Consider the following 26,123-nt stretch of genomic DNA (forward strand, 5'->3'; position numbering starts at 1 on the left):
CACAGAACTATTGCATTTCTTTCTTTGCTACTCCCATCAACTTTTTTTCCATATTGCACCGCTATTTAGTATCTGTGGACTTTGTTTTACTTAATTTTGCAAGTAGCAATTACTCTGACAACTAAGTAGTGGAAATGAATTTAAAATTAATTTTAAAATAAGGATTAAACAAACAAACCAAAAAAACCTACCTGAAGTGATACTGAAGTCTCTACAAAAATAGCTCATGCTATTGCTGCCATGGCACATAAACCTGAAATCTCCATTACATATACTGTTTTTAAAACTATGTTCTGCAAAGGTAATTCTTTTTTAGTAGCCTTAGTAACAGGTGCTCTTCCTCTACAATTATTAAAGGCAAGGCTCTCCAATTATTAAAGGCAGCAAAACATTACTAAATGGCAAAAATGCAAATACAAACCAATACAAAAATATATGGACCATGGAATTAAAGGACAATCCTTTCCATAGCTGCAGGCAGTCCCAGACAATCCAGACTGGCCACAGTACATACACAGACCAAAGTCCACACTAGGATACCCTTTTGCTAATGTTACCATGACTTGTATCCTACCAAAAGCAACAAAATATCACGTTTGCAAAGATGGGGGGAGGGGGATGGGAAATGATCAACAAAAAATGGTAGACAAAGGTATTAAAAATGTCTTAAGTACTTGCAATATTAAGAAATGTATTAGATGACCTAGGGGACTCCACTATGTCCTAGAACATAGAAGAAAGTAAAAACCAAAGCAGGCCTACACTCAAAATTCTTGTGTATCTCATTGCACATCCAGTGAACTATTCATACAACTTCAGTTCATTAATATGATGTGCCTGACAGGCATAGAATATATTTGAATACTGATAGAACCACAGTACTCCCTGCCTCAAGTCCTTCTGCACTAGTATTACCACTACCATTACTTCTAACAAGTTTAAGAGAAAACCAAGTTAAGCACATGAAGGGAAACTCTCTCCCAGTTACTGCACGCAGGCAGGCAAAATCCTAAAGGATTGGAGGAATGCAACAAAAACAACAAAATCTAATTCAGACATTAAATTTAACAGACACTAAGACCAATCAGAACATCCCAGAACTTCTGGTAGACTGGTAAACTGATATAGTTCACTTCTAGTTTGGGGAAGAAGTAAAGCTTATCCTGAACTGCAAAAAGGGGAGCAACCAGCTATTACCACATTTTTAAAGTGCAAACTTCTAATAAAATCATAATTGTATGGAAACATCCCTAAACAAACAAGCAAAGATTACTAGCAGCCAGTACATGCATTCCAGGCCAGTACTGATTTTTATCTTTAAATCCTGCATTGGTGGTTATTCTTTTCCAAAAAAAAAAAAAAAAAAGAGTGGTTAACTCTTGACCATGTCTTCACTTGTTTATTCTTCAAATAAGACAAAGGCTTCCCATATACATTAACCACTATGGGCTTAGTAGCAGCAGCCCCATATTTGAAAGGTTTAACACCACTATCACAACTGTGCAGATAGCTTGATGGCTAGTGCATTGCCCCATAAAGCTTAGGTCTAAAAATAATTTCAGGCTCATATATACTGAGCCAATAGTAGAACCAGTCAATTAGCTGGTTTTAGAAGCAGGTATTCACTGCGCAAGTATTTCAGGGCATTTGTCAGACCAGTTCTTGCCTGCTCCCATAGCCTGAGTTCACAGCAATTTGGGCACATGAGGTATGGTTCGAGAACATGCTTTTTTTGTTTTGCCCAAAAATAATTTGGTTAATGTGCTCAGAGATCACTCTACAATGCGAAGCCCAGTGCAGTAAGTAGGGAGAGTTGGAAGATTCAATCCAAAGGTAGAGGAAATCCAAACTAGACACTAACATAAATGCATCTATGGAACACATTAGTTCGATCTGCCCAGACAGCATCCAGATTAGGTAAGGGTCTTTTCCTCAGAGGCTAATTTCCTAAGAACACAGCAGGGTTACATACAACATTCATCTTCCCAACTACTATTCCTGCATGTAAATTCAATGAGTCTGTTTAATTAAGCACCCTTCATATATGTATTAACATAGACTGGCTTAGATAACCTAGAGACTACTTGAACCAAAGAAGTGGCATTTACTTTAACAGAGCTGATTTCCAGAGCACTAGTAACATTATACCTCAGACAACCACAACACTTTCTTCTCCCAAAAACATAAACAAAATCTTGCCTTTCCACTGCAAAGTACACAGAGGAGATAAGGCTGTATAGCAAGGACTGCTCCCAAGCTATGTTACTTGGAGTAAATGACTTGCCACTCCACCAGCACCAGAAAGGGCTGGGCTAACAGCACTTTGCATCCTTTAAGGGCAGGCCTGCACAGCCTCATTCCAAACCTACATTTGCATGATGGAAGAACAGTAAGAAAAAGAAAGTCCAAAAAATGAATGCTTCTTTCTGCTAAGAGAAACTGAAACATTGAGTGCAATTTGCAAAGCAGTAAATACACTCCTTGGACTAACTGAAATTTGCATATCAACATCTAATAAACTAGAAATCATAATTTTAGGTTGTTCAGATATACATATAATACTTGCAAACATTTTAAGATAAACACCAGTTTGAAGTCTGCACTTAATATGATCAAATGTTCTTCATTAGGATCAAAGTTCATCTAATTCAACAAAGTTGTTTTAAATAACACCAAGTATTCAGAGACAAGTCATAATGTAATATGAGAAATTTACATACTGTGTTCCCTCTCATTGCGGCTTCATGGTTTAATGCAAAAAATCTAACATCTGTATGTGTTTTCCCCTGTTCTAGCTTATTAAGGACTTAACAAGGAAAAATAATTTGTTTCACAATCAACAAGATACTGCTTGCAGGATTTTCACTCCATCCAATCAACTTGCCAACCTCAGCATGCTTCATTTTAGACCAGTTTGCATGTCTTAAGCTCCCAGATTGGTTTTATCTTGGTTTGCTTCTCCTTTATACTAAAAAGCACTCTCCAACACTCTGCATTTTCTCCCTATCAAGGCACTTGTAGGCTGTTGTCAAGTCTGGTACAACATTCCTAACATTGAAGTTTTTACACCAGAAGAAGAGGACAGCGTACAAGTCAAGCTGTTCCGGGAGAACTCCGAGGTTTTCACGCTCCTCTCCTACTTGTGCGTGTCTCTCCCCACAGTGAAAGGCAGAGCTCCAACAGACCAGAGCCAGTCATAGCATGACGGAAATGGGACAACTCCAGTGCCCCATCTTTCAGAGAGAGTGGAACAACAGGGGAACAGATGAAAGCCAGCTTACAGATTTAACTGTGATATGGAAAACAGATGAAGAAGAATCCATCATATTAAAAAATTCAAAAAATACATCAGAGGAGCAGTATGAAAGGCCACAGTTTTCCCTCTCCTTAAAATGCACCTATTAAAGAGTCTCACTCACAGGCAGAGTTTGAATAGTATCCTGAGGCATGAGGGAGAGCAAAGAGGTAACATGGGGCACTAATGCCTAATTCCGATTTCTACCTGCTTTTATGTAAGGGAATGGATCAAGAAAAAAAAGTGATAGTTGGGAAAGAAAGGTTAAAATAAATTGAAAACTGCCAAAACTTCGGAGAAGGCACTTCTAATAATCAGAGAAGGTTCATGAATCTACACTAAGAAGATAGTGGACCCAAGAACATGAGGCCTGAACAGATGGTGTCTTTAAAGATTCTCTTTATTTACCAAGAGAAGCTCAATGCTCTGAAACAATATCCATTTTCTGAAATCTATCACAACTGCTGTACATTATAAATTTAAAAAAAAGACATATGCTACTACTACATCTTGGTTGTTGAACACCCTATCTATATTCACAATCACACTGACTAAAACATGAGTTTGTGATGTGTTACCTCATTACAGTCAGCAAATGAATCTCTAGTAATAAGAATTTAAGTGAGACAGACCTATGACACACTGAACACGAGTCTTCCATGTGGGAAGGTATCTAGGATTTTGTACTCCTTGAAACAAGTGATAATTCTGGTTAGGTACTTCATACAGAAAGCGGAGGGCACAGCAACAGTCATATAATAGAAAGTAATCATTCTTTCACATGCAGACCTGATAATCAAGAAGGGAAAAAAACAAAACAAAACACAAAATAAACCCACAGCTGAGGTGTATCTGGAATCATGTACCTAGATACAGTGATCTATACATTTCATTTTGACTACTGAAACTTTTTTGTATGGAATTTTGAAAACAAAAAATGTACAGCGATACCCAACGTCAGCTTTTTTCTCCCCTGTTAAACGACAGATTGTTTTACAGTAACATTACAAAAAGATGGCAAACCAAAATATGATTTAAAAAATCAAATTGTATTAATAAAATTTCATTAGTAACTCACAGAGACATGACACTGTCCAATAAACGCTCCACAGAAGGCTTACTTCCTTCAGTTACAAGAACACAGGTTCTTGCAGGTATTTGATCTTAGAGATTATCTCAGTTTCTCCCCGGGAGATGGACACAAAGCAGAACGGAAAGGGTTTTTTTTTTCTTTTAATTTCTGAAACACATCACCTTCAGGTATTCAAAATATTAAGAAATAAAAATACATCATACTTCAAGCAGTCATCCTAGCTTACATTGCTGTGCCTTTAAATGCAATACGACTAACATTATTTAAGATATTTATTTTACTTTTAAGCATTTTAGGGTTTTTTAAATGCCAAAGGATTTTTAGAAACTTCAGTGGAAAGTGGAAATTTGAAAAAAATAACAGTATCTTTAGCTATCCATTCATTTGTATGGAGTTGGAAGAGTTACATATTATATTAAAAATGTTTAAACATTTCTACCGACTGCCATGCAGCAAACTGAGTAATAACAAAGTGGATTTTCAACTAAGATTAAATCTCTTCATCTTTTCAACCCTCACTGCAAGAGAAATGGATGCATTACTTCATAAACTTTTTAGATTACACTTTTGACATACTCAGCCTATTACTTTGGATCTGTTTTCAAGTTCTACCACCCACAACATATCTACACATAGATAGCCTGTTTCAAGTAAGTACATCCCATAGCCTTTAGCCCAACAGACACTTCAAGTACACGATCAATACCACTTACCACTCTTGTAAAAACCCTCACCCAAAGCTCCCAAGAATGCTGGCCGACTTCCTGTCTAACTGCTGCACTTCACTTGCCAGCCAGGGATTTCCTGCACCTTCTCTTGCACCTCACCTGGCACCAAGGATCTCCAGTCAGACCCAATGGTAAGTAGTGCACCACCCCCTAAGCCTCTGAATAGTTTCCAAGACTTCTTTCTCTCCCTTCACTCCAGCTCTTCACAGTCTAACTTCATTTTGCCTCTTCCCAAGCCCCGTTCTTGAGCACAGCTCTAGGAAGATAATTGTCTTCTCTCAGAGAACTCGAGATATAGAGCATTGCTTCGTATCTGTTCTCAAAAGTTTAAGTCACCATCAACAACTTGAACACAAGACCTATGGGGAGAGACTGAGGGAGCTGGGGTTGTTTAGTCTAGAGAAGAGGAGGCTTAGAGGTGACCTCATCACTCTCTATAACTACCTGAAGGGAAGTTATAGCCAGGTGGGGATTGGTCTCTTCTCCCAGGCAGTCAGCAATAGGACAAGGGGGCATGGGCTTAAACTCTGCCGGGGAAAATTTAGGCTGGATATTAGAAAGAAATTCTTTACAGAGAGAGTGATCAGGCATTGGAATGGCTGCCCAGGGAGGTGGTGGAATCACTGTCCCTGGAGCTTTTTAAACTGAGACTGGATGTGGCACTTAGTGCCATGATCTAGTAAATGGACTGGAGTTGGACCACGGGTTGGACTTGATGATCTCTGAGGTCTTTTCCAACCCAGTCGATTCTGTGAACAATGTCTGTGCTAGATAGAGCTAACAGCTACAACAGCAAGTAAAATAAATACAGTAAAAGAGTTAATGGGTTAAAACAGAAAGGAAAAAATAAAATTAAGCATATGAAATAATTGCATCAAAAGCAGCAGACTGAAATCTATGCCTCTCAGAACAGAGACTTGTGTTGCTGAGCACAACCATCTGAGCTCTGCCATCCAGCCAGCTCTCAATCCACCTTGCTGTCCACGCATCCTGGTTGACTAGGCAGCACCCATAGGCTGTTCCAGTCCACAAAGCATAATGTTGCTGGGAGCAAAATGTCTGAGTTCTACCCACCTTTCCCTCCATGGGACTCTCTTCTTCATCAAGCCATTAACTTGCTTGAAACCTGAAGTAACTTACTATCCTACGCATTTTTGCTGCCCTGTCAAATATGGTTATGATATTACCCGCTGAGCTTAAGAACTATTAGAAAACAGATACAGGACAGCTCATTTGGTAAAAGAGATAGGCTACAAATACATCAGATGGTGCCTTGCCAAATCTCATAATTTCTTCTGAGGTCTGGACTGACAGCAGCAATAGTTTTCTTACGTTCCAGAGATTTTTTTTTCAACAGTCTCCCCTCCCAGGCCTCTTAAAAAGTTTTACTCCAATTGCTCTGGACACATTGAAATATGTGGAAAAAAAAAAATGGAAGAGAGAGAGAGTAAGCACACAAAAAACCACAATTTTTAAACCATCTTCTAAGAAAATTGGAGTACATTTCCAATTGTTCACAGCATATTCAAAGATGGATTTCAAAAATTTCTTAAGTCATTTTAACTCTCAAATCTCTAGCTTATCAAACTGCAATCTTTAAAAGAAGGTGCACCTTTTCAAGTAGTTATTTACTTCTTGAAATGCAAATTTATAAGAAGAATTCATTTTCTCCCCCCTCAAAAAACATGAAGGGCTTTCAAAAGCTGATTTACCTTCTCGTTTATAGGAGGTAATGCAGTATATTTGCATGAAACAGTCAAAACTACTTTTTTTTTTGGTAATGTAATAGGTAGCTAACTATGTAACCCCTGCCGTTCTAAAAGACAGTCCCCTTGTTAGGAAACCATTCAAAGTGACAATTTCAGTAACTCAGCATCTCTTTCTGGATAATTAGATGTATTATGAATATGCAGATTTCACAGAGCTGATTGGCTCAAATATAACCCATTCCTTGAATATCACCTTCCACAAAAACAACTGTATTACCAAACAGCAGGCTCTCATCTAAACTTGTATTAAACATTTATCTGCAAAGCTCCAATACAGATCGCACCAGACAGAATTACCATTGCCCAACCTTTGCGAAGGTACAGGTTAAGGGTGACTATTTTCCCACTGGTACTGTGACCTGTACACAAAGGATTTTCTTGCAGTAGATCTCCAAATGTTTGGAGAGGACAGGGGTGAGGATTTCATATCGTCCACATTATCACAGAAAACAAGTGAAATAAAATAACAATAGCACCATCCAGTGGCCGTAACTTCCCTTTAAGAAGTTCATCACTCCTGCCGTCCTCCTGCTAGAGCAACCATAAAATAGCTAAGTAGGGTACTTCTATTTCTGACCATAGTTTTTTGGGCAGCCAGGATCTCGAGAATTTAGGGATCTTGGTAGGAAATGCAGTAACAACAAAGAGTGAAAATAGCAACTGCACACACAAATAATTTTGCAAAAACAACGTTGAACTTCAAGTATCAAATATAAAATACTGCAACTTGTAGTATTTACAAGATCTGTAATACAAGTTTATTCCAAAGCTGAAATCTTACTAATCTATTCACTGAAGGCTGAAAATGCTGTTTTTCCTGAGCTGGGCACCTTCTTATTGTTTTTTAGGCAGAAAATGATTCAGTGTCTTCTCAGTATATACTTTTTTAAAAAATCCACCACATTCCACCACCCTGCCCCCAAAAAACAAACACACAAACAGACACACACACACACACACTTGTTCTCTTGTATTTCAGACCTGCTCTTTCTTCCCTCTGTTTTTTTTTGGTTGGTTGGTTTGTTTGTTTTAATTCCTTCTATTCACTAGGTTGATGTCTTATTTTCTCAGAAAACAGAATATTTCATATTTTAATGTATTAAAATAGTGACCAGAAAATGAAGGGAAAAAAGGCTGTTGTACAGTAGTTGCCAACTGCAATAACAAGGAAGGAAGGACAGACGGAAGGAAGGATGGAAGGATGGACTGAAAACTGGTTTTAAAGATATCTGCAGGGTGTTTTTCTCAGAGTAGAGACAATGAACAAACGGAGAGTCACACAGTTTAACAGTCCAGTGTCGATCCCTTGACACAGGTGCATTCCTCCCAATTAGAAAAGGTTCCCATAAATTATATTAACCACTAACACATGTATTTGGACAATTACGATGGCATGATTTTCTCTTCATTGTGAACTGGGATGTTCACACACTGGGAAGTTTTAAGAAAGGTGCTGTTTCAAAACATTCCCATAGCTGCTGCTGGGATTATAATACAACTTTTTTTTTAGGAATTCAGAAATCTGTGCAGGACTGTGTCAACAGAAAGGATTGGTCAGCTTATTCACTGTTGCTGAATGCTAGAAACGTTAGCTGAAGAGAGTGGCTACTTTAGAAAAGTTATTGAAGTGAGTTCAGGGACAAATCAGTGTAGCCAATCTCAGCTTTCACCAAATCTGTAGGATAACTTGTCACTACAGTTTAAAAGCATAGTGTTAACGACTGTAGTCACATATCCTGTTTAAATAATCGCTTTCAACTTAAAGCACTCAACACATTTTTGCACTGACATTGAATTTCCCAAAATGCTTTTTCCAGTACAGTGGAAGATTGCGATTCTGTCTTCTTGCCTTTGATAGTCCAATACAAGATTTGCACACATCCTGCTGATCTAGTAAAAGCAGGATAGGAGAAAGTGCATGTATTCAGCTTTGTTTATGCAGATATTCAAAATGAACAACTGAAATAAATTAATACCCTTATATTCTTACTGTGTGCAGCTCTACTGTTACTCCCCTCCCAGAGCCAGCTACATCAGTTAGAGACAAGGCCTGGCTGCATGTACTGAGTGCAGGGTGTTCAAGATGCCTGACTGGCACAGGGAGTTTATCTCCATCACCTCCCACACGCTCCTGCACCAGCCTGAATAATGTATATTGGTTTCAGCTGCTCAGCAGAGACACTGGCATCTGCAGCTGCAACTGCACCAGCTGACTCATGTGACCAGAAGGTACCACTGAATCCCTTACAGCAGCTGCGCTCCATCTGTGATCACTGGTTTGGGGACAGAAGCTGCAGTGTGTGTCAGTTGCTGTTTCCACTTCTTGTAAAGCAAGGTCATCTGATCATACAGTCAGTCAGTATTAGGACAGGAGACCCCCTTCAGAATAAGCAGATGGCTCAGTGGTTAAGACACAGCTTCTGAATTTGCATGTTTCCCAAGCAATTTGAAGCCAGCTACATTCCCTGTTTTCTTTGGCCACAAATTCATAAAATTACAATCTTATGTAACAGAAAGCTGCAAGAACAAATCAATTTAAGTGTCTGAGACACCCATATACAGAGCTATGAAGTATGTGCATCAGAAGATGAGGTATTTGCTAGCAAGTCTTCAAGGCTATTCATTATCAGCATGATCAGCAAGAAAGCAAATCAGCTTTACACTAAAACACAAACTTATCTCCCTGCAAATGTAAAACCACCGATCCACACCAGACATATACACTGGTACTACTAGCCAGGGGCTTCTAGATGTCCTAATTAAATCGGTCAACTTTAAGTGATCTCTTCAATTACACTAATAAAATGGCCTAAGCCTCATTGTTTTCCTCACACAACAGTTTACTTTACCTGCTTTATGTTTTTGCTTATGGTGTACATAGGTGCACAATACATTACTGTAGCAAATACATAAGCACATCTCTTTGCACATGGCCTTTTTCTGCCAATCCTGCATTGCTCTGACTCCCCAATTTAGAACCACTGCCATTTTTTCACCATCACATTCCTATGCATTCTGTAATCTATACAACTACCTCTTCACTGTTTTCTCTACTGTTTAGTTGTTTGAATAGGAGTTAATTAGTAGTACGGTTACTCTTGAATTTAAACTAAATCCTGAACATATGAAGTAATAGATGCTGTAAATGTTAAGCTTTTTTTTATTAGTTTTGTTTCTTAATTAATCTGAATGTTCATAAGAAATTTTTAGTTCTAAGGCATACAAACGAGCATCTCCAAGGTGACAAAAAAATTAAAATGTAAATATAAACATTTACTATTCCAATACTGCTTCTCAGAATACCACACTCTTTCAGCTTTGAGTTTAATGTGTTTTAATTTGATGCCTTAGGAACTCCACACTACATGACAAGGCCACAGCTGGAATATTGCATCCTATTTTTGGCAACACACTTCATGAAATACCTAAAACAGCTGAAGGGAGGCCAGAGGAAATCAGCGAAATTGGAGAGAAGTTGAGATGATGTGAGCTGCATTCTCCAGTCTGCAGATGAAAAAAGGACAGACTAGAGAACAGAAAAATAAAACCAATAAGAAGGGAATAACCTGTTCTCTGCACCAGTGGAGAATAGGACAGCTGATAGAACTGTACTGTATTCAGAACAGCTTAAAACATAGACTTGGTGTGGTGAGGGGTGACTTTTCAGTGGGAACGAAGCGGCACACGGACACATTACACAGTGAGACTGCACTGTCTCCAGGTGACATCTTACTATTTCTATAAACCTTTAGAGAAGGCTAGACAAATATCTGCCAGGAATGACAAAGATACATCTCTAGCTGGATTAAGGGAATGAAACTAAATGATCTCTTGAGGTCTCTTTCTGAAGTTCTATGAAAGGAAAGGCAATTAATGGACAGATACTAAATTATTTTCACACAAGCCATTTAATCTGCTCTGATGGATAATCAACTCCTTTAAAATGGCAGAATCCACTATACTGAACACTAATTGGTACTCTTGGGGTTAAGATTAACCCAGAAAAGACTGAATGGACAACAGAGAGTTGTCTATTCTTTCAGCTGCTGATAAACTATACAGCTTATTATATTTTTTACTTGGGGTGCTTTCATCTGTAAATGACGATCCTTTTAAAGCTAAGTTCATGAAGATAGTGATGTTGCACTAGCAGCCTTGGAAAGGACATATCTGATGTGATCATGCATTTTTTACAATGCTGTAACAAGCAGGACATCAGTTGAATTTCTCTGGCAATTCAGTTCTAAACAGTCTCACTGAAAAATATTTTAAATGAGAAAATTGAAGTCCCAGCACTCTGTGATACTATGTTATTCACTGAAAAGCACGCAATTGTCTAAGAAAAACAGAACTACAATACAATACAGCTCATTACCTGACTATTTAAGAAAAAAGGTGGCATTATATCCTGACTATGTCTCTTATGGAATTATGAAGAAACAATAAATTACACTATGCATTTAAACAGAACATTCACACATAGGTGTCATCAAGCAGTAAGGTCTATTTTTAAAATTCTAAGATTTCACAAAAGCTTGAAGCTGTTCAAAAAATAAAATGAAAGATGTCTTACTTTTAAAATTCAGTTGTAGTATATCTGTTACAGTACATTTTTTTCATTAAAATGCAAAAACAGCAAAACATTAAATTCTCCACCTACTCCTAGGACTACAAAAAAAAGCATGGGCTAATTATTAATATTTTCCTTTATTTTCTTTTGCATTGACCAGCTTTTAGTAATGATACCAGCAACGTGTGTGATTTTAAAAAGCTCATTACCTCAACAACATCATGCCGGTAGCAAGAAAAAACCCACATCACACACCGCACAAACCACAAACACAGCACTCACAATTTGTTTACTGTACTCATGTGCATATGATCTCAAGCTCAAACTGTGCATGCACATGTACATTTCTTATTTTCATTGTTTTTAAATAGTGTCTATGAAAGTATTAAGCCTCCTCATCTCAAGCCTAGAAGTATTTAAACAAAAAGACAACAGCGCATTGACAAGTACTTTGAAATGGTTAAAAGCTGTAGACATTTTACATCTTTTGCTGTAGTCTTCAATTAAATGCCATGAAGCTAGCTACCGCATAAAGCACCACCTTGTGGCACAACCAGTACTGACTGCATGTCCCTTCTTTGGGGCTTTTAAACATTGCCACAATTTCAACAGCTTTGCTGTGTATTTCATTAAAACCAGAATAAAACCAGAATTTTAAAAAGATCTGCCAAGAGAAGGTTTTCTGAAGATTCTCCTCCACACACACTACATTTATGACATTAATGAAATTAATATAAATTCATAAAAATCTCAGGCAGCTATTAACATTTTTCCCAAATCTAGTGCTGTCTCCAGAGGACCGTGAGCAAAATACAACACGTAAGAAGTACAGTAAAATGATGGCATAAAAATTCCACGTTACCTGCAAGAACGACTGCAAGATCTGCACAAATTAATTACTCTGATGGCTCAAAATCATTTCACAGCAATATCTTTATTTAGATTCTGTTTCTAAAAGACCCTAAGACAGACGGCATATCTTCCAAGCTAGTAAAATGACCAATTACTCATTTCTAAATTTTAGAAATAAATGTCAAGTTTAGTGTTACATTGAATAACACATAAAAACTAATACTCTAAAGACAGAGTTTGTCCAATTCTAAATTGTCTTCTTCCATGCAACAAAGATGCAGAAACTTTTCCAGCTACCTTAACTAAGAAATAGATACTCTGGAACATTCTGCATGCTCTTCATCTTAAGATTCTATCTTCTTGTAAACATGCACCTCATTCTTTATCTGAAAGAAACCAATACAGTCATAGATACATACCACATTACGGAAAAACAGCCTGCATATTCAAAACTCAGTCTTCAAACATGTCAGTGGTTGCACACAGTCATGTCACTACTGTATTAGGACCACGTTTTGTGCATAACTGGAGTCAATGCAAAATACAGTTAATACCATTTTTCACATGATTTTTGAATTTGTTGTAAAATAAGAGAAGCGTCAAAAGAAGTGGTGAGGGAAATGCCTCCTGCTGGACAATCATGCCTCACTGATGGCTCAAACTGCATTTACTTAAACATGAACCCCAGATAGACAAGAGGGTGCAACTACTATGTGCTGTTTGGAAGCCTTTGCTATGAACACTCAGTGAGCAACAAGCTGAAACCCTTTACAAGGAGTTTGGAATAACTGAAGTTTCCAAGTCTGGGCATTCAGTTTAGTGCTGTGGGCTACCTGTTCGGTCTGCACTCAAGGGCAATTTCAGGAATAAGCAGCAAAAACAAAAACATATTTCCTTGCTTTAAACAAAATATGTACAGTACATACCAAGTAACAGTGATTACTATCAGAAAGAGCAATAGAGGAACTCATCTCATTAGCTCTCTACATAGAAGAGCCAGGTAGTTCAATGTCAATTCTTCTATTTCTGAATAAGTTTTCAGAGCATAAGAAACAGTTATGGAAAATCAATTTATCTCAATAATCAGTACTGTGAAAGCTACTGAAAGCTCTCAAATTTGACCTAGAATTACAAATCGGAATACTGAACCAAAAAACCTTTCCCATAGAGGATCTTTTGATATCTGTGCTGTACCACCTATAACAGGAAAATTATAAACAAAGCAGATGACACAGGTACTTGAAAAACATCTCTTGAAGATAAGAGAAGAAAAATCAATATATGAGATTAAATTACATAAGAGCATGACTACAGAAGAAAAACAAATGTGTCACTAGGAACTTCCATAACTTCATCTAAGCAAATTAAGTTTCAATCTTCTGGCAGCTGTTTCTAGATCTTCTGGTTTTGAGTTCTCATATGTCACACACAAAATAATTTGGTTTCTCCACTGGCCTTCACATCCATCCTTCTCTTTTCCCTCCAGCTCTCTCCTTCCCACTATCTTGGAAGTACTGTATCACACAGTCTCAGACGAGCAGCTCAGGCAACGAAATCAAGTTCCTCAGAGGAATAAGCCTTATTCTTATCTGCCAACCATAGCTATTATCAAAAGTTATCTTCCATTTTATATCAAATAACCACCATGTCATACGAGAATTAATCAACACCGATTTCCAAGAGCTGCTTGACAATACAGAATAGGGAGGTTGTGGAGTCTCATTCTCTGGAGACATACAAAACCTGCCTGGACACCTTCCTGTGTTACCTCATCTGGGTGTTCCTGCTCCGGCAGGGGGATTGGACTAGATGATCTTTTGAGGTCCCTTCTAATCCCTGACATTCTCTGATTCTAGCAGAGCCTGTAAAGCTTCATAGCAAAGTTTTGCTTTAATATACTATAAACACAAACTAAACAGAGGCAGAAGGCTTAATTACAATACTGTATTGATACGTGAGCATGATTTTTAAATATTGACCCAATATGTTTACCCTCCTGTATAAGTAACCTTGTGATTATTACTTATTTCACATCATCAATAGCAGGAAGCAAAATGAAATGACACAATATAATTAACACTTGCAATTTTTCATTTTAAATCTAAGTAGATGTAAAAACTGCCTTCATCAAAGAAGGCATTTCTGCTGTAATTTAGATTCTTAATTTTTTTAAATTTTATGCAGGATTGTCTGTTACCAAGAATTCATGCAATTTTTTGTGTAACACTAATTTGCATTAGTGCTGCATTCAAAAGAATTGGGTGGGGGGTGGAGAGGCAGAGAACTGAAAGGGAAAATAGAGGGAAGAATCTGTAATAGAATTTTGTAGCTAACCATAAATCATTCTTCTTGTACATGCAAGTCTTTATATATATCACAGAAATGAGGAAACCATTTTAGAGAAATCAAACTGCAATTTAAAATAATATCTACAGAGGGAGCCAAAAACCCAGAAACCAGGATTAATAAAATGCATTCTAGATCAGCAGAGTTCTTCCCAACCAATCTCCTTCATTACATTTATGTGTTTTTCAAATACCCACAGCACATCATTCAGATTCTTACTCCACAGCACTCCCAAGCATTTAAAGAAATTTTACTTTAAGTGCTTGATTACACATTGTAGAACAATCAGTGTCAATAAACAACAAAAATTATATTTGCTTTGGGAGAAAGTGACACCTTAAGAAACCTATCATTCTAAATTATTATTTGTTCGTTAAAAACAGTAGTTTAGAAGTTTCTATTTGTAGCAATTGGAAAAAAAAATAGATATTATAAATGAATATTAATTCCACAGTAGACATTTTTATTGAATTTTTCATACAAACCCCTACACTAGGAAACAGGCCAGTATGATAGCTTGATTTAAAAGAATGAGGAGGAAATCTAAAATCAAGTTGTGTAAAGATGAGAGTTGGTAAGCTTTTTCACAAAGCTGGGCACCTTGTTATTGCCATGCCAGTTTTCCACATTACTTCATTGCCAAATCATATTTCATATTATATACTAATCCACTCAAAATTATTTACAAGTGATGTATACTATATACAGTGACTCGACAGCTTGATAGACATTTGTGACAGGTTCATGCATCAAACAAACCATCTATATTGTCAGCATATGTTGAGTAGGCTAGCAAAAGATTTAAAGCTTAGTATTTCGGATATTTTGGTATGTCTTCCCCAAAAACAATTTCTACCCTCTTTTTTAGGTTTAGGGTGCAACAGCGTGGATAAAAAACACCAAAGGACACCGAATCCTAAAAGCAACATATACAGAAGGATTTTTTGAAGTGTTATGGAAGATAGGCTACACCCTCTAGTGGTACAAAATACTGCAGCTTGGTTGCTCCAAACAGCATTATCAGGCAGACAGTTGCACCCCTTTACATCCCCAGCATTCATGCCTCTCTCACCGCATGCTGAGCAATCCCTGAGGTGTGGTTGCATAGTAAATGGTGTGGGGCTGAGTCCCCTGGCTTTTATATTTAACTGCTGTGTTAGTGATTTACACATGGCAACACCTCCAAATACAAGGAAACTCCACAACATTCCCATGAACAAGTTCAAATCCTTTTCTCATCCTCTAGCTTTCTAACATACCCAGACTACTTCTAAAACACTACTGTGAATTTCTCTACTCTTTCCCAAGCATAATACAGGCCATTTGTAATCCCCAAAGAGCCCTCCTATGTCTCCAAGATTCACCCTTCCAATGCTCACATATAAACTCACTCACATGCATCCTAGCTAAGCAAAACGAGAACGCATGCAAAAAAACCCCACATTCCAGATAATTCAAAACTGCATCAGTCCCTCAGAAAGGTGTTCTCAAGCTTAAGAGTCTCCCCGCCTTGTTCAGTTTCACTATGAAAAAAATATTCATGCGGCAAGTACACAGCTAAGAATGAAATAGCTAAATAAACTCCTCTCATTAAATCTCAGCACCATGGCTGCTCTCCCTTCCGACTGCAACACATTAAACAGCTGATTGAAGAGAAAGGAAGCTTGTATTTATCTTCTTTATATCTGTAAAAAGATACATTATGAAAGCAGAGGTGGCTGTGGGGCACAAAATAGTTGTCACATATTCTAATTTTCTTTCATCTAACTTCCAAAAATTGTTCCATCAGGGTCAAAACTGCTCAAACAAAACAGTTTATAAAATTCTACAACTAGCAGTCAAAGCTGTATTAAAACAAGCGTCCTGAAGCATTGCTTACAGACTCAGTGATACCGCTGACCTCCCAAAAAATGCTTTTAAGACTCACAATGAATATATTTTAGTTGCCTTTTCATACAAGCTAGTCAAACTACCAACATCTTCTTATAGCCCATATTTTAGTAAAAGAGAATATTACTAAAAAACCCCAACACCTTTGCCAACACCATACAGTGAAGATGGACTCTGTACTGGGCATTGAGTAAACAAATTAAGTGTTTAATATCAAGACAATAGAGATCACACCCCATGACTTGTTGCAGCTAGCTTAAATTTATTCTCCTCAAGAGCTTTTTATGTGGAAGCATAGTTAAAAAAAAATAAAAATAAAAAAATCAGCCAAGGTAACAACACATGCACTGAATCTATAAACACACAAGTCTATACATATATGACCTTCAGTTAAAGTAATTCGGTCCAATTTTGAGAATTCAAAACAGAAGCAACTCTTGTAAAAGGACTATATGAATGATCAGGAGAAATATTTCCATTTTTCTCTGAGTTTATTTATTGTTCTCAGAAGGAGAAAAACATATGCAACTTTAAGGCCTCATCAACCCTACTATATCCAAGCTTCCCCAGTAGTCTTGCAGTATGGAATTCTGTTTTTCCTCTCCTCAAAGTTACAGGGGATTAATTGAGTTGAGGGAGGTAGGAAACATTGCCAGGACATGTCTTCAGCCATAAAACCATGCTTACCTTGTAAAACATCTGTGCAAACTGAAGATACTACAGTTCCCCCACCTTTGTTATCCTCATAGCAGAATAATAAACTCACCAGTGAAAGCAAATATGATTGTTTATCTGATTCACTGCAATTTTGGCATGCTTGGCTTGATCATCAGTTAAGATGGTTTGAACTAATCTGCTAATTTGACACGGAATCAGGCTAGGGAGCCTCCACACATTCCACTCCCTGGCTGAGATGCAGGACAGTGACCTCCACCTTGTGTGCATTCAGGAGTTGACTGGGATGGGGGGGGGGCAGATATTCCCAGTTGAATTCTGAAAACAATGTATATATGCTTCAACTTACAACTTCTGTGCTAACAAAGTCATTTAAAATAAAAAAAAGCATACACTAATGAAAAGACACAATTTTAAAAGGCTGCTACAGTCCAAGTAAATTGGTAGCAGGAAAAAAAAGTGATCTTTCATACCTTAGCTCTTAAAATAGAAGCTAAGTACGATGCCATGCCTGTAAAGCAACTCCAGACTTTCCTAGTGACTGTACGTATCTCTTGAGATAACTAAGATTCAAGGACAACAGGATTAAGCAAAGTCAGGGTGTAGCCGGCCCAACTACCTTTGGAGATAAAGCATTCACTACTGAATAAAACGTACATTTTTATGAAGAACAGCTACACAGAAGTGTTCTCTAAGAAACTGAAGGACATCTCACATAGAAATCATCATGGTACTATTAGATGAAGAATGCCAAAATAAGTCGTCTTTACGACATAAGTCAATATAAAAGTTGCTGACATTTCAAAGACTGGAAGATAAAGTATGTTAAACAGGAGAATTTTGGCACTGAACAGGAATACAAAGTTTAACTTTCTTTGTGTTTGACTTAAGAACATTAGGACAGGTTCAGAAGAACACCTTAGTTACAAGGGCACTGAACCTAAAAGTAAGCAACTTTTACTCAAAGAATAAGCAACAATTACCCTAGTGGTAAGTTGTCTTGCACCATTCCCTAGAACTGGCATTTCTTTTAAATATGAAAGCCTACCTAAATATCAGAAAATTATAGTTAAATATCTAACAACTCATCTGTAAGTTAAATCAGAGAATTTAGCTTGAAGGAATAAAGTGCTCTGAGGTTCAACACTGTTTATAACCTGTTCTGTACCATACAGTTAACATGGTCTGAGAAGAAGCACGGAGCATACCAGAAAAGTTCCAAAGGTCTGTCCTGAAACAACATGACACTGACCTATGAGAGTTCTTCCCCGGTCAAGCATCCAGCAACATTCAAGATGCCAAGGTCAACGGTAAAAGCATGTTCAAACTCCTCCATTATAACCAACAGCATATAAATAATCTCAGGAGGTACTGTAGTGATAACAATGAAAAAACACAGGTTTCTGTTGCAGTTGATTCATATAAAACTTTAGTTTTACTAAATTTTCTTTCTTTAATTAAAGGAGTTCAACCTTCCATTTAAGAAGCGATTATGCTCTAAATATACTAGGAACTAATATGCAATTAGGCAATACGCGACATATCTAAAATAAAAAGCTTAAACAGGATTTTAGTATGTTTAAACTACTTCAAATGAAATAGCTCACATTGAAAGGTTCAGTTTAATCAATATCTATTGTGCAAATACAGTCTGTGTACACAGTACAACTTGTACTGCCCAAAATACGGACCTGAATGTCATTTAACTTCTGTTTAACCCCTCAGCATGCTAGTACTTTGAATACTTCTGATCTGTATCTTTTAAAATGCTCTAACACATTTAATGGGTTAATCATAATAATCCTGTGCAGAGTGCTCTGTCATTAGAGTGCTTTACATAAAACCCATCTTATCTACCTATCAAAGGCAACTGCTGTTGCCTGTCTTCTGCCTGGAGTTCAGGGAGTTTTAATGTCACAGGTACCGTACCGTGACATACAAGTAATGTCTTTTTCCACCCTCTAAAAGAACACAGAAATTTTATTTGGTTCAGAATTCAGTCATTCAGGCTTGCAGCAAATAATTCTTTCTCTAAAGAAATTACATCTTTGTTATCCGAAAATATTTTTACTGTTTGAAATCGATGAGTTTACTGAGAAATACCCAAACATTTAACATGGAAAAACCTGACAGTTATAGATACTAATTCATCTGAAACAGTTACTTTATCTTACGCATTAACTGCTTAAGTCTTTCGGGATACTATGAAGTAATGCAAAATATTGCTAGAGTAATTATGGAAACAATAATGTTCAAGAGCCAAAAATTTAAAAGATTAAAAAACATTGTCTTCTAAGAATGAAGATGCACACAACAGGGACCACATTCCCCACTATCTCTATCTTGAAAGGATGAAATGTAAAAGTAATCCCAAAAATCTGTATCTTATTCGGAAATACAGCTTTTATATAAATATTCCACTAGTCATCATGGAGAAGACATTGAACAAAATTATGTAAGGTCTGACAAGTGAAGCATTTTCTACAGTCTTTCACACCAACTACGTTCAAAAAAAGCAGTTACATAATAAAGATTTGAGGGATGGTAAAGAGGACATTCAGATTGAATGTTTTTCAGGCAGCTCATAGATAAAAGTGAGTGAACAAGGCAAGAAGAAAACTGAAGTTCATGCAATGAGTACAGCTCTTCAGCTAGTGGTATTAATGTGCAGGAATTAAAATCAGCAGTAATAAAAGAGACAATTACTCCACATAATGAAAAGCTTTGAGAACAGAGACTAAATTCTGAAATAAAAAGTATGATAGTATTGCTTGTACTCAACCTGTATGCTTACACATGCAAGTGAGCAGGAATGTTCCAATTGTGCCATCTTTTATTTAGTGAGTACTTTTCACCAATCTAATATAGTAACACTTGATTAAACTAATCAGTCATCACAGAACACATACCAAGCTCTGATTAGTCCCCTTCACTTTCAAAACATGTACACAGTTCAAAAGTCAGTAACTTGGATGACTTCAGCATCTGTTTTAAAAGCTACCAGAATTGAGGGAAAAAAAAAAAGAGAAACTGAAGGTTTCAAAAGCAGACACACAAACACAGAAATCGCTTCTCCCATATCTAGATAGTATACACACAACGCCTACCTTTTTACTTTGCGTTTTCTAAATGTATATAAATAAGCTTATGCACAGTACCCAGTATTTGCTTTCAACTCAAACACAGAGCTTTTGTACTTTAGTATATAGTGTGCCATAATAAAAAATAAAGATTATTTTGCCTGATCATGGAAGACTATCTAAAACCAGAATAAATCTGAACTTCAAGATTCTTAGTTTGGGCATGTCTTTAATGAAGGAGTAAGATAACTGAAGATGATGTTGTTGCAGTGTTTGATTAAGCTTCCCAGGGCTACTTCTCTTACAATACAAAAGAATAATCCATTCAACAATGGATCATATTTTTTCCCCCGTGTACAAGAGTTTTTAGGCTACAAAATCAGATTAGCCAAAACAGGCAAAATTTCAATATAACTGACAGGGCAATAGTGACTCTTGGCTACATTCCACATGACAGTCCAACTGTGATGAGGAGAATTTGCCAAGGTGGGAACGGCCATATGACACAAGTAGGCAAATTAAAATAATGAGTCAACACTGAACCTGAAAAAAAAAAAACCCAAAAACCAACACACAACAACAACAAAAAAAATCATCTTCCTTTTCATTTCTGACAGATATAAACAAATATTTCACTTATCCATAGACATACTACAGGCAGGCAGTAGCTCTTAGTATAACCAGTGCCATACATAAAACATCAACTAGGACGAAGAATACTAAGACGTTTCAACTGCATGTGTGCCAACTGCAGTTTTAAACAGAATTTTTAAAACAAATTAATGAAAAAAACCCCAACTTTTCAGAAACAATTAGTTTTCAGACAAGTTGTGTAATTCACAGTAGGCAATACTGAAGAGCAGAAGCTATTTATAACACAAATTTTTTGCTTCAGGTTTTTTATAAGAAGAAATGCACAGATATAGAAAAGTAAATACATATAACATGCATGTATATCACCACAAAAGAGCTTACAGTTCTTTGTGCTTCTCTTCTGCCAAAATTTGGTCATTTGGCTTCAGCCCATACCTTGGGGAAAAAAAAAAACCACAAAGCAGTTACTCCTTTGAGAACACAGGCATAAAATGTAGCTTTATTGTTTCAAACTAGCAAATTATTAAACTCTGTAATATTTGTTGATTCCTCAGGTATTGCAGAGATAGCAGCAAAGTTTTCTAAAAAATTTACTACATGTTTATTAAAATAAACGTAACATCATACTTTTGCTTTATACCACAGCTTCAAATTATATCAGATACTTTGGCTTGCTATATATCCAAAATCTTCACACCATAAACTACACATTGATCTGATTGGATATGACAAATGATGACAGTGTGAACATTAAAACTGGCTGCAGTGTTTCCCCCTGTACCAAATGTTACATTGATGCAAAAGTAACTGCGGTTTTGGACTGTGAAATTTAAATCATTATAGCTCAGCTCAAACACATCTTTATTAATCAAAATAGGAACCATAACAATCAACACAGTTTTGCCAACACAAATAAGTTGGTTTATTCTTGCAGCATCAAAATCTGTGCTTTGGAATTTTACAAACTCTTGCAAAGCATTTTCTGCATCCTGCTGCTTGTGGAAGCGCTTTCCCTGCAAAACGTCTAGATGCTTAAAGTGGTAGTCGGTTGGTGAGAGGTCAGGGGAATATGGTGGATGAGGCAAAAATTCGTAGCCCAATTCGTTCAACTTTTGAAGCGTTGGTTGTGCAACATGCGTCGGGCGTTGTTGTAGAGAAGAATTGGGCCCTTTCTGTTGACCCATCACGGCTACAGACATCGCAGTTTTCAGTACACCTCATTGATTTGCTGCGCAGACATCTGAGATGGAATGGTTTCAGATTCAGAAAGCTGGAGTGGATCAGACTGGCGACAGACCACCAAACACTGACTGTGATCTTTTTTTTCAAGCAACTTTGGCTTTGGGAAGTGATTTGGTGATCCTTCTCAGGCCAACTGCTAAGTTGGTGGTCGCCAGTTGTATAAAATCCACTTTTTGTCACACATCACAATCCAATCAAGAAACGGTTCATTGTTGTTACATAGAATAAGAGGTGGTGACACTTCAAAATGATGATTGTTTTTTTATTTTCAGTTGGCTCATGAGGAACCCACTGATCGAGCCTTTTCACCTTTCCAATTTACTTTAAATGCTGAATGACCACAGAACAGCCTACGCTGAGTTCTGCAGCAATTCCTCGTTTAGTTGCAAGAGGATGAGCTTCAATGATTGCTCTCAACTGGTCGTCATCAACTTCCAATGGCCGCCACTGCACTCCTCATCTTCAAGGCTCTCGTCTCCTTTCCGAAACTTCTTGAACCACTACTGCTCTGTACATTTGTTAGCAGGTCCTGGGCCAAACATGCTGCTGATGTTGTAAGATGTCTCCACTGCTTTATGACCCATTTTGAACTCAAGTAAGAAAATCGCTCAAATTTGCTTTTTGTCTAACATTATTTCCATACTCCAAACCAAATATATAATAAGCAGCAAGTAATAAGTCAGTAGCAAAAAAAACAAAGCAAGAAAAGCACATGTATAACATAACCGTATTTAAGAATGTATTCCAATATGAAACAGCAAATTTCAACAATGCAAAAACCACAATACCTTTTGCACCAACCTATCAGAACTATTATAATCAATACCAATAACATTCTACAGAAAAAAATATAATTTAATAGGCTTTTCAGGAAAGTTTCTGCAGTCCATATAAGCAACCTCTGACGAAAGCAAGAGCCTGAGACAAAGAAATTTGCTAGCTTAACCTAATAGACAATTACCTAAACTGTCTGAATCAGATAGATAAAGGAAACCAGCCTCTCCCAGCACAGTCTGCTACTGGTTATATTGCAGGCTGCACTGTCACTCGCTTTGGAAAACCTTTGAGAAGTGACCTCACTTTTGTTGTGCCTCAAAATCTCTTGCCATCTCAAAATACTCCACAAATCTAACTGCTATGGTTTTCCATGGGGTTTGGTTTTTTGGGTTTGTTTGTGGGTTTTGTTTGGTTTTTAGTTGGCTGGTTTGTAACACAGTCATACATAATGAAAGAAGCAAAAAGTCAGTGTCTGTCTAATAATTCTGCAAACAGCTAGCTGCTCACACTGCAGAAGGTTCCCACTGTCCCTTTGCCTTGTTTTTGTTCCTTACTCCAGTCAACTGCAGAATCATAAATTACTCCTACTGAGGAAAGATTCTGGTGGCCAGTCAACTACAATCAAGCTATCTTACAAATTGATTTTGTCAAATAGAGATAAGACATATATTCTCTATTCTTTATAGCATTTTGTGATTATACTCTCTGAAACTTGTTTTTCCAGCATCCATTTAAAATGCAAGCATCAACCCCAGACACATTCTCAAGATCACTAGTGCTGCATTCAAATATGCAAGACACTGACTGACCCATTTTTCTTGTTTACATATGCAGAGACTGCCTTAGGTTATTTGCCATAGTATCACGCTGACTTGCGTCCATTTATCCACTTTGGTGCTAAATCCTTCATGGAGTCACTCCTAATCAGGATACAGTGGGGTCCTTCCACATTCTCCTTCTAAATGCAGGGTTTCCATTTGACTCTTACACCAAGCAGACTATACTGTAACACACTATTCAATTACAGATTCATGTGATGTGGTTTAATTGCCAAGTCTTCATAGTTTACCACCCTATCAGTCTTTAAGCTGCAATTTTTAACTGTTGTGATCTTACATTTATTTGCACATCAATATTTTCTGTAGTGAACAGTAATGAAAAAAGGTCTAGCCCAATATCAGTGTCTTCATAATGCTGCTACAACTCCCTGATATCTCCATTTGTCACGTCTTAATAAGGATTTTATTGATAGCAAATATGTATCAGAGAAAAAGCAAGAACTACCAGGAAATTCTAAAAGGAACATCTTTGAGAAGTCAAAGGACACTAGCTCTTCTTATGCAACTTGCAATATTACTTAAGATGAAATCAGGTCCTTTGTTAAACGGATCTGCCTGTCACACCTTTGTGTAATATGCAATCCATTTTATAAATGGAGATCATTTTGCCCATTAAAAAAATAATATACCTGCATAAAGTCCCAACCATTCTTCACTAAAAAATAACACTGCATGCTGTTCCTCTGACCAGAAAGCAGACTATCCCAGCTAGAACTGAATACAATTTTAGCTGCTGACAATATAGAAATAATATCTACACCTGAGCTTTTTAAAGCTTCCAGATTCCTTGTTCCTTCACTTGTTTGTTTGTTATAACCATAATTTCACAACCCTTCCCCCCTCGTTATTCAGAGGGAAAATAATAATACCTTCACTACTTATTCAGGCTATTAAGTCAGCTACAGCAGCAACCATGTAAGATAACAGGAACGCTGTTTAATAGATGTGTGATTTTCAGCTCAGGTATGTTATTGACATACCACAGAGGGGTGCAGGAGGGACACAGTTGCTATCCTTGAGGTTTGCACACAGTTCCTTTGGTGAACCTTAGCTTACCTAATATTTTTCACTCTGTCCCTTCTTTCACCATGAAAATAGCATTTTTCAAATATTCTTGACCCCTAAAGATATTGCTTTGATAGCAACTTGCCAAAGAAACTTTCCCGCAAAGGGACATGCTTGTAGAGTTCAAACTTTTTTTAGTACTTTATGCATTAAGAAAGGATGCATATTATATTTCACACATAGCTGCTGAAGTATTTAATTAATTTAAATGTGCAGCTAGCACAGTGAACAGCTTACATAATATTTCCCAACATGTGTTTTGTAGGCAAGATTGATAAGCACCAGTTGGCTCTTCCTAATGAAGGTTAGGTCTGGGAGAATTTCTCTAAAAAAATTTCAGGAGCCAAGGATATAATTCCAGCTAAAGATATGTAGTCAAAAAATTTAAAATAAGGGCATTTAAAACCACCTAAGCAACCAGAACAATGTACTGTAACATGCATTATACATTTACATGCCTGGCATGAAACTAGTAAGTAGGAGACAAGCAAATACACTATAGAAGTGGGCAAAGGAACTGAAGAGACCACAAATTCACTTTTTTTCTACTCTCTGCCCTATGAAATTCTAAGTTCTACACACTCCAGCACATTAAATAAGTACCAAACTGTGATACAGATTCAAAATGTTAATAGCCTCTTCATCACTGCTCAAGATCTTATTTCAAAACAGAGGCCTAAGAATAAAAATATACAAGGATCTAGACCAAGCTCACAGTGGTCAAAACAAACTGTAGCACACCTCAAAAATGATACATTTAACAACTTTGATATGTCCTTCAAAGGCATTTAATCTACTGGAAGAGTAGCCAATGTGCCAGCCACCCCCTTCAAAACAGCAGCTGCACACGATCATGAAGATGGACTGATAAAGTGCCCCAACTGCAGCAACCACCACACCGCAGAGCTGCATACTTCCACCACACTGGTGCAGCTGCCTGCCCAGACGGGCACAGCCCAGCCTCACAACACCACAGCTGATGGCTTCTGACAGTCCAATAGGCTGACTGTACCTTGGCTAAAACTTCCACTTCCAGAAGACAGCAGCATTCTCCCCAAACTCAGTTCCTTATGGAATTGCTTAAGCCACAACATTCTTGGCCTAACCTCTAGATGTCATCATGTTATAGTCACTCCAATATACCCTACTCTGGTGAAAGCTCAGGTGACCTAGCTGCACACAGGAGCTAACAGAGATCATTATTCTATCATCCTTCTTCTAATCGCAGCTTAAATGAGAAGTTTCACACTGCTTTACACTACCCTTTCCAGTGTTGAGATAATCTTTTAATCAGTTTTCTTTCCAACC

The 26,123-nt window shown here is 37.3% G+C and overlaps 1 protein-coding gene and 1 long non-coding RNA gene across 3 annotated transcripts in view; both read right to left on the bottom strand.

Moving 5' to 3' along the window:
• The window catches only part of ADK (adenosine kinase), a 292,886-nt gene that overhangs the window by 233,396 nt on the left and 33,367 nt on the right, over window positions 1-26,123 (bottom strand). For both annotated transcript variants that reach the window (XM_080348339.1, XM_080348340.1), the window contains exon 3: window positions 21,274-21,327. In XM_080348339.1, coding sequence (XP_080204465.1) covers window positions 21,274-21,327 — 54 coding nt within the window. The remainder of the gene's footprint in view (window positions 1-21,273; window positions 21,328-26,123) is intronic.
• Window positions 16,611-21,265, bottom strand: LOC308042725. The gene is made up of 3 exons (XR_013922387.1): window positions 20,128-21,265; window positions 18,471-18,589; window positions 16,611-17,536 (listed from the first exon to the last, which is right to left on the bottom strand). It is a non-coding gene; the product is annotated as an uncharacterized lncRNA (long non-coding RNA).

Source organism: Nesoenas mayeri (assembly GCF_963082525.1).
Source record: "Nesoenas mayeri genome assembly, chromosome: 7".
Lineage (NCBI taxonomy): Eukaryota > Metazoa > Chordata > Aves > Columbiformes > Columbidae > Nesoenas > Nesoenas mayeri.